At 38.9% G+C, this 10,380-nt stretch overlaps 1 protein-coding gene across 5 annotated transcripts in view; it reads left to right on the forward strand.

Moving 5' to 3' along the window:
• The window catches only part of GOLIM4 (golgi integral membrane protein 4), an 83,853-nt gene extending 80,883 nt beyond the window's left edge, over positions 1 to 2,970 (forward strand). For 4 of the 5 annotated variants that reach the window (XM_005201743.5, XM_005201744.5, XM_024990891.2 and 1 more), the window contains 2 exons: positions 764 to 844; positions 1,146 to 2,870. In XM_005201743.5, coding sequence (XP_005201800.1) covers positions 764 to 844; positions 1,146 to 1,295 — 231 coding nt within the window. In that variant the 3' untranslated portion in view covers positions 1,296 to 2,870. Of the gene's footprint in view, positions 1 to 763; positions 845 to 1,145 lie in introns of all 5 variants that reach the window. The other variant, NM_001205553.2, reaches the window with a different exon arrangement.
• The last annotated feature ends 7,410 nt before the right edge of the window (positions 2,971 to 10,380 follow it).

The raw sequence follows: 10,380 nt of genomic DNA on the forward strand, positions 1-10,380 counted from the left end.
ACATAATAGTAATAGCATACATGAAAGAGAACTACTTAAAACAGAAATGTGTTAGAATACAAAGACATGCAGGGATTTGAGGTAGCTTAATAACTATTCTATGAAGAAACTGAAATGATTATGTTCTGTGTTCTAGATATTTTAGCCAAAAAAGTTTATTCTTAATTATAGAAATGTATGTATACAGGTTTTTCTCTGTTCTCTATTACACCAGAGTGTAGGTGGTGGTGCCTGATTTCTGTGACTTGTAAATATCTGTAAGAGCAGATATTTTTTTGCATTGATTCATTCATTGATTCATTTATTCAACAATATTTATTAAGCAGTTGCAGCATGCCAAGCATGCCTCTAGGAATTGAAGGCAGTTAGTTGAGTAAGACTGATGGTTCCTGTTCTTCACAAGAACTTACATTCTGTCAGAACTTTCAGACTTTCACAGTTCTCTCTTTTGGAAAAGAGGAGTTTTTTAACTTTATAAGGTGAATTTCTTCAGGGTGTTATACTTGGAGTGTTAACCCTTATTCAAACAAATCAGAAACTCAACACACAAAAGTCCTAGATTCTGAATAACACTAATTTTTTTAGTAAGTATGTTACACATTTATTCATGGCTAATAGACAAGTCAAATCTTTGTCTTTTCAGATTTATTTTTAGTTTAGTTTTGTCTTTACTGATTCGAATGAACTTTTTGGAAATCACAATATGTTGCTTCAAGTGTTGAAATGATCCAAGTGTCCACTTGATGTCTCTGGTTTGTTTTAGGTTCAGGAAGATTTGACTGAGGAGAAGAAAAGGGAATTGGAGCATAACGCTGAAGAGACCTATGGTGAAAATGATGAAAATGTATGTGTAGGATGTACATGTTTCTGTTGCACATGTGTGCCTCTGTGCACGTGAGGAGGAGACGCCTATGTGTGGTTGGAAAGATCCCAGTGGGCACATCTAAGGTGCCATGGAGTGTAACATTGGGAATTAGGAAATTGTGACAGTGTGAAGATTAGAAAAGACAGTAGCACTCTTGCCTATTGGAATATTTTCTTCACTTGTTTTCTTTCTGTTTTTTTTTTTTTTTAAGAGGGAATTATTTATGCCACTAACTCAGTGTCCTGTTTCTCAGTTTTCCTTTTTTTCTTTTAACTTTAAGGCCGATGAGAAAAATAATGAAGGAGAAGAGCAAGAAGTTCGAGATGACAACCACCCCAAAGGCCGAGAGGAGCATTATGAGGAGGAGGATGACGAGGAGGAGGATGGGGCTGCTGCCGCTGAGAAGTCACGGCAAAGAGCTGAAATGTAGCCATGCCCGATTTCACAGGCAGAGCTCAGCTGTCGGATTCTTTTCAAGCTGCTCAAAAATAAATCTGCCTACTGAACTCTAGGATATTTAATTACAAAAATTAAAAATTTAGACCTTTTTTAACTTTTGTATTAGAAATGCTCATACATTTATATGAATATATTTTGATAACCTAGGTTAGAGCTTCTTTTTATATTCAAGCAAGACCTGAACGAGAAGAAAAATGATATAGCAGACATTAGGCTCTGAATCTCATTTTTCGCAGATTATGTGGTGTTGGAAAAGACCTTGATTTTGTATATGTTTCAACTTGTTCCTTCTCTGTCTTCCAGTTTCCAAGTGTTCTGCTGTCTGCCTTTGATGAAATGCAGAATTTCAAGATAGGGAATACTGAAAAATGCTATACACATTTTAAGGAGAATGGCCAATTTACTAATTGGTGCCTTTCCAAGGTTCTTATGTATAGTTCTGATAGAATTTTCACCTGTCTGTGTATCTCTGGGATAAGATTCATAGACAGTGACATACAATTAGAAAGACATTTTTGTTATAAAGACACTGTTTTTCAGGCTTCTCGGATCAATTAGAGAAATGTTTGATTTTACTTAAAATCACAGGTCTTCCTCTTGAATTAAATTTAAAAGTGAGATAGTACTAAAACTTACATGGCACTCTTCTGGACTTAGCTATTTCAGGATTCAAACAAGGTATGACACATCAGCATATTAACCTTTTTAAAGGACTGACAACGTTGTTTAATAACGAATTTGGTGTGTATGGGTGGCATTTTCCACATGAGCACCCCTTCTTTTTTTCGGTAGTCACCCAGTGATAGCCTTGTTTTAGTATCTAATTCTTGACAGTAATACACATTTCCCTGTAAACTCTGTGCCTCAACACTTAATCACTGATGACAAGCATGAATATGAAGAAGTACCAAACTGTACAACTGAACAATATATTGTTCAAAAACTATATGGTGAAGTACAGAAGGTGATATGATTGACCCTCATGACTTTTCTGTTTGCTGGGATTAGGTCTGCATTATATCCATGGATACACGTTTAATGATGATGAATTATACAAATCCCTTAAAATTAAAAATCAAAAATTTCCCATGGGATAGAGACATATTTCAGTCTCAAGTATAAAAATTTTTAACTAAATAGAATTAGGTTATATCATTCATTCATATGTGTGTGGTTTTATAATAGTACTTTTCAAATTAAAACTGATTTCAATTTGTACTATTATTGTATGAATGTAATTTTATTTTTTAATAACCACACTCATGTATGGTTTTTTATTATCCCATATGAGTGATTATGTATGTATGCATAGGAATGCTTTGTTCAAATGTATTTTGGATTTTCAGTAATCATGAATCAAATCTTACCTTTATGTATAAAAACCCTTTATGTAATGTAAAATGTATAATATTGTACATAATATTCAGAATACAATTATTTTGGTAAATTAGTTTGTATTTTTAATGTCCCAGTTGCAGTATTTAATTATTTGAAACACATTGAAACTTGGTAATAGTCAATAAAATGAAAAGGAGCAAGTGGTAAATCTTCTAAAAGTATGTGATTTTTTATTAGTTTCTGATCTTACAACACTTTTCAGTTCTTTTTCATAGAAGGAAAAATTTTAAGAGTTACCAATGTATAGTAATGAATTATAAAGTGCTTTTCCAAATCTATTCCTGTTTTGCTGTCTCTTTCTCTGCTTGGATTGGCACATGAGTTTTTCTCCCCCTTTTTCTAAAGAAAGAGCTAAGAATGTTTATTTTATTTGAGCCAGTTCTGGAGGAAGAAAAAAGGAGTGTGAGACAGTGTCATGTGCACACGCACAAAATAAACAAAAACTATTGTGTCTTCCCTGGAAAAGCAAAGCAATCACAAACCATTCTGCTCTGTATAGCACCAAGTTACAGACCTGTTTTAGCCAGTGTTTGGAGGAGAACTAATCAGCCAGAGCTGATCTATATTAATGAGATGAGCAGAAATAAAATGTCATTTGTATTTGCCTTGCCAATTAATCTGTGACTTGGTATCAGTGACATAAGAAGAAGGTGGGGGAGGGTGTGGAGGCACATGGAGCGCAAAAAGAGCTATATTAATACTAGTACAAATGGAATAACTGGATATTTAAGAGTGACTGAGTTAGATCTAGGAATAAGAGTATAATCGGAGCCACGTGGAGGTCACAGTGACTCACTGTGATAAAGGAAAACGATGGACACACTGTCTTCTTACTGTGAGAAATGGGAGAACAGGGTCTACTTTATCCCCACAGTGCTCTTTTAAGGCTTATGGAATTCCCTTCTTACAACAGAAGAATTTTGGTTTCCTGAAGCATGTGAGATTGTTTAAACTGCTTTGAGTTCTTTATTTTGCTTTTAGTTCTCATTACATCATTTTGGTACATTGTCCTGTGGCAGGTTGCACAGCATTAAAAAAAAAAGTCAATTTCTGCTCTTGAATTTTCTATTGGCTTCCTTTGTACTGTCTGTTCCTAGTTTTCTTCTAACCATCCTGGCTACTCTTTTCCAACCTTTTTCTTTCCCCCTCTGATTTCTCTTCTGTCGGCCCCTAGCATATCAGTGCTCTTCAGCTTTTGTCCTGGACTCTACTCTATCCAGTGCACTTCTCTCTCATGTCTTGGATATGTCTCCCAATTTATCTCCTCACCCTAGCTCTCTGTGACCCATCCTACCTTAAACTTATGATTTTCAAGGCTGAATTTGTCTTCTTGCCTTCCTGAAACCTACTTCTCTTTCTAGGCTCTGCATCTCAGTTCATAAAGTTTCCCAAAACAGAAGCAAAGTTTGTCCTTGATTCTGTCTTCTCTCCCTATGGATGTTACCAGTATATCATTTGCCCATTTCTTTTCAACCCTGCTGTCCTGGTTCAGGCCTTTGTTATCTTTTACGTGGACTACCGTAATAGTCCCCTAACTTTTCTCCTTGTTTACCCTTTCCTGTCCCTAAAGTCTGTGTCAGTGTGATCTTTCCAAAGATAACACACTATTCCATTATAAAATTAATAAATTGCTGTTGCACATAGAAAAAGTTCCAAACTCCTTAACATGACTGACATATTTCTTCATAACCCATCTTAACCCTTTCAGCCTTGTAATTTATACTCTAATTCTGTATCATAATAAGTATGACTCATCTTTGTCAAACACTAATGTCTTAGTAACTGACCTTGACTCCTACCCTTGGGTGGGAAGTTGATTTGACAAGAGCCGATACTACTACCCCACATCTCGGAACAAAGTGCTTGATCCAAAATGGGCACATGATTCATGACACACCAATTCAATTCCTTCCCTGGGATTTTTTTGTTGGAGGGCAATTCTCCACGGTGCTTCTATACATCTTGTGAGTTTTTATCCTGAACAATCTTTTCAAGGGTATTTGCCTATCAAACAGCCAGCTGCTAGAGATAGTATCTCCCACTAGGTCAGAGGGCATGTTTGTTCCTGGCTGGAATAAAAAAGATAATGTCTCCCCGCAGGGTGAAATTTGGGCAGATTTACTAGCAGTCCTTCTATAAGATGGAGAATTTCTTAAGATCGGAGATCCTTAGGAGTGACACAAGCAATGTGGGTGCATCCTCTGACCTGGGGTGTTCCACATCCACCTCATAACCCTAGGGGACCAAGGAGGAACTGATGTGAACACGAAGTTCACGTTGCCTTCTGTGCCATGAGAAATAATTGTTTTTAAGCGAGCAGTCTAGAGTCTTGTACTAGCATCCATGGAACTGTGGCAGGCTAACTCATTAGCTCGTAAGGTGAATCTCAGACTCTGCACGATTACTGCCATTTTTGCAGGCTGGACCAAATGGAAAAGAGCATCTCTCTTTCCTTCCAATAGCAAAGCTACCACTTGTAAATTCACATCAGCTGATGTCTGTTTTCTCACTTGTGTGGAGAAAATAGTCTACAGAGGTAGAGAACAAACCTAACCTGCAAAGACAAGCAAAAGGCAGAGGGAGGGAAGAAAAGAGCTGTGACAATTTTTCAGTCCCTGTATCCTGCCATCCCTGATATTGGGCAGGTCCACCCACAGATTGATTAATGAGCCAATAAATTCTACTTTTTCAGTTGAGCTAGTTGGAAATGGATTTCTGTCACTTGCCACCTGAAGATTCCTGACTAATACTTGACTAACGTTCAGTTCCTTTAAATCATTGTGGTCTCTTGTAGCATGATAAATTTGCTCCCCCCCCCAAACACTGTTCAATCAGTTTGCTTTCCCCTCTTTACCTGGCTCATTGCTTAAGTCTCACCTTAATACCAATTCTGAGACGTGTCCACCTCTCATCCCAATATTCATTCTAGGTTGAATATATTTCTCTGTTCCCCTATAGCATCCTGTGTTTCATATCATGGTACCTCCCACAGAATATGGAAATAGACTATCAAGAAGTCTGTGCATTCCTTGACATAAATGTTCTGTGAAGGTTTCCTCGTTCCCTCAACCCAAGCACTAAGATCTTCAATATATATTTACTAAATGAAATCTCAAAATCCTTACCCATAAAATGAGAATATTGATTATTTCACGATCATACAAGTAAATGGCAGAGCTAGGAAGTCTTTCCCAGTGAATCTGATTCCAATGTTAATTCTACATACAGCCAGGGTTGTATGGATCTTTATCCAGTGCCTCATTCTGAGTTTCATATATTAAGAAGGCGTGTTTTAAATTTTGCAAAAATAAATGTAACAGTAGTAAAAAGCAAGAAGTCACAGCCATGGGGTCTTGAGGAAGAACCAAAAAGTTTCAATTACTTGACCTGAGAAAGATATGGTCAAAGGAAGATGTAACACTGTATGTCTGTCTTCTATGAAGCATCAATTGTAACATGAAGAATAAATAATGTCCTGAGAAATGAGTGGATGAAGCTGTGAAACCTAGAGTCATTTTCAAATCAGAATATATTAAATAATTTCAATTTATAACAGCCATGCCTAAGCCAAAAAACAGATGCAACATCCTCTTCGAATTTCCTTGGGTCTTGTCACTAACTATCGTAGGAGGCCCAGCTGGTATGATGGAGTCGGCTATGTATCCATCCACTGGTTGACCTTTTGTCTTCACACCATTCCTTTTGTTCTTCATCTGCAGAAAGGCTTAACCCTGTAACTGCTAGAGTAGGCTCCAAACCAATCATTGGACTTCATCTTCTGTCTCTATACTAATTCTCTACTTCTGATTTCTATACTGAGGCTAGATAGGAGAAATGTTCTCTTGGCTGCTCTAGTGATGACAGAAATCATCCATGTGGAGCTTCCAGAAGTCACGCTCCTTGATGACATGGGAAAAAACTCAGTTGAAGCAGAAGAAATGAAGTCAAAACAGAGAGGGATAGGATTGGGGCAGGAGTGGAGGAGCAGAGGGAAGGTGAAAACGGGAGAGAGACAGAATCACAAAGAAAGAGAATGGTGCTCAGATTCCCAGGTTCTGACTTTAATTTTATTTTCCAAGGTTTCTGTCCCTTTTGTCCCATTGAACTAGTTTAAGATTCGTTTTTATCAATTATATACTGAAGAATATTGACTGACTTCCACATTGTATTTTTATTTATGTAACAAGAGGAAATACTCTCATTAACTTCTAGTCATATCACCCTAAATGTAGCAAGTTTTAATAAATAATGGCCCTGCTTTTTGCCAGTCTCTTGATCATCATGTTTTTCTCTTGGATCTGTCTTTAAGCCCAGGGAATTCATCACAAAAGTGTTGGTATTATTGTAATGAAGTTAAGAATACTTATATATTCTCAACTTTAGTCTATATCAAAGACTGGCAAACTTTATCTGTAAAGGGCCAAATAGTAAATCTTTTGACCCTGTGGGCCATAAGTGAAGTGAAGTCATTCAGTCGTGCCCAACTCTTTGCAACCCCATGGATAGTAGCCTGCACCAAGCTCCTCAGTCTATGGGATTTTCCAGGCAAGAGTACTGGAGTGGTTTGCCATTTCCTTCTCCAGGGGATCTTCCCAACCCAGGGAACGAACCCAAGTTTCTCACATTGTAGACAGACGCTTTACTGCCTGAACCTCTTTTGAAACTACTTAACTCTGCCACTGTACTGTGAAAACAGCCAGGGGCAATGTGTAAAGGAATGAGCATGGCTGTGTTCCAATAAAACTTTATTTACATAAACAGACAGCAAGCCAGATTCAGCCCACAGATGATAGCTATCTAGTTTAAATGACCCAAATGTTTGCTGTAAAAATAATTATGTCAACAGAAAATAGAGCATTTTAAGATCTTCAGGTATCAAGGCCTTCCAGTTCTTTCCTACAATCCTTCCTTCAATTTTGAGTTGGCAATCACCCAACATTATCCTAGCTGCTGCATTTGTACACTGTTTTAAGTAACTGGGAATGAAATGCTTTCGTCCTTTACCATCTCGGCTGACCTTGTTCTCACAATTCCCTGTATGTTTCTAATGGAGCTTGAAATTAAACGTCATTTCTGTTTATCTGTTAACACATGCATAGCATTCCCTGTAAAGTACATGTCTTTTAAAGACATTGGAAAACAGGGGTTTGAATATGATGGGATGACTTCTTTGGTCTGGTATATTCTTTCTCCTTCTAAAGACTGAAGGTAGGGAAACCAGCTTCCATGGCTGCCCATTAAAGTATTAAAAATCATGCAATTTGTGATCTCAACTCACAGTTTTTTGAGTGCTGTAGGTGTCTGATTGTTGTTCAGCTGATGAATCCTAATAGAAATAGACATTTTCTTCCATAAAAGTAATGCACCTTTTATGTTTCCTTAAACCTATACAGTATGTTGAAAAGCAGAGACAACAAAGGTCGGTGTAGTCAAGGGTATGGTCTTCCTAGGGGTCATGTATGGTTGTGAGAGCTGGACCATAAAGAATGCAGAACACCAAAGAATTGATGCCTTCAGACTGTGGTGCTAGAGAAAGCAAGGAGGTCACACCAGTCAATCTTCAGAGAAATCAACCCTGATACTTGTTGGAACAACTGATGCTGAAGCTGAAGTTCCAGAATTTTGGTCATCTGATGTGAACAGCTGACTGAGTCCCTGATGCTGGGAAAGACTGAGGGCACAAGGAGAAGAGGGCATCAGAGGGTGAGATGGCTAGATGGTATCACCAATGCAATGGACATGAACTTGGGCAAACTTCGGGAGATGGTGGGGGACAAGGAGGCCTGGCATTCTGCAGTCTATGGGGTTGCAAAGAATAGGACATGACTGGGTGACTGAACAACAACGGCCATATCCAATTATCTTCTGAGGTGGTTTTAAGATTTGGCCACAAAAGATTATCTTTGATAATCTTCCTTCAAGAGGTGGAGTCTAATTTCCCTTCCTTTGAGTGTGAGCTGGACTTAGTTACTGGCTTCTAACAAAATTAAAAGGGGTGATGGTGTGACTCAGAAATTAGGTCAAAAAGACAATGTAGCTTCCTCTTGCGCTGTCTCTTGGAAGCCAGCTACCATGTCATGATGGTATTCAAACAGCCTTATGTTAAGACCTGCATCCATGTGGCAAGAAATTGAGGCCTCTGGGCAATAGCCAGCGAGGAACTGAGGCCTCCCGCCAACAGACACATGAGTGAGTTTAGAGCGGACCATTTGGCCCCATTAAGCCTTCAGACTACAGCTTGACTGTAACCTTCATTAGAAACCCTGACCCAGAACTGCCTATATAAGTCATTCCTAGATGCCTATCCCACAGGAACTATGAGATAATAAATGCGTATTGTTTAGGTTTTAGAGTAACTGGTTACACAACTGAAGCTAACTACTACATCTTCTAAGAATGCTTATGGCTCTAAGTGGAGAGGCCAGGGGTGGAGGTGATGCAGAGCAGCACGGTGTAACTGAGCATCCAGCCCGTTGCCAGGGCTAGATGTGCAGGTGAGGGAAAATGAAGTTCAGCTTAATTAGCTGAAAAATCTAAGCCAATTTATTTGTCCAAAATTATTAGGTTATTTGTGCCAGATATCAGTAGGCTCTTTACAGTGGTTCTCAGCCTTGGCTACACATCTGAGGAATTTCAAAAGTAGTGATAACCTGGATCCCACTCCCAGAGACTCTGAATTACTTGTACTAGGCTATAGTCTAGGCATCAGGATTTAAAATTTTCCCCAGGTGTTTCTAATGTACAGCTAAGACTGAGAACTACTGCTTTATAAGTTAGAAGCTTGAAAGAGTTGTGTTTTCCCCCAATATTGCTCTGTACATGCCTGCTAAGTTGCTTTAGTCATGTCTGACCCTTTGTGACAGTATGGACTGTAGCTCGTCAGGCTCCTCTGTCCATGGAATTCTCCAGGCAAGAATACTGAAGTGGGTTGCCATTCCCTTCTCCAGGAAATCCTCCTGACCCAGGGATCAAACCCATGTCTCTAATGTCTCCTGCATTGGCAGGCAGCTTCTTTACCACTAGAGCCATCTGGGAAGCCCAAAATATATCTTCCCAACCCAGGGATGGAACCCAGGTATCCTACATTGCAGGTGGATTCTTTATTGTCTGAGCCACCAGGGAAATCTAAGACTACTGGAGTGGATAGCCATTCCCTTCTCCAGGAGATCTTCCCAATCCAGGGATCGAACTGGGGTTTCCAGCAATATAAATGGATTCTTTACCATCTGAGCTACTCTGAGTGAGTGAAGTTGCTCAGTTGTGTCCTACTCTTTGCGACCCCATGAACTGTAGCCTACAACGCTCCTCTGTCCATGGGATTTTCCAGGCAAGAGTACTGGAGTGGGTTGCCATTTCCTTCTCCAGAGGATCTTCCCAACCCAGGGATCAAACCTGGGTCTCTCGCTCTATTAGATGGTAAATTACAATGAAAGCAAGTCTCAGACTAAATTTGCAAAGCAAACATTTACAGGTAAGCAGAAACAGACTACAAACTTTTAGGAAGTCTCAGATATCTATCCTTTTAGGCACTGTAGACAGACATGAGGCTTAAAGGATTTGCTGATGATCCTGTAATATTCTACAGACAGAATTTGGCTAAATGTCTGGTCAGATCCTGCCTGACAATCTTCCTTTATGCAGCCCATAGCCTTCTGCAA

This window comes from Bos taurus, chromosome 1 (assembly GCF_002263795.3).
Source record: "Bos taurus isolate L1 Dominette 01449 registration number 42190680 breed Hereford chromosome 1, ARS-UCD2.0, whole genome shotgun sequence".
In the NCBI taxonomy this organism is placed as follows: Eukaryota; Metazoa; Chordata; class Mammalia; order Artiodactyla; family Bovidae; genus Bos; species Bos taurus.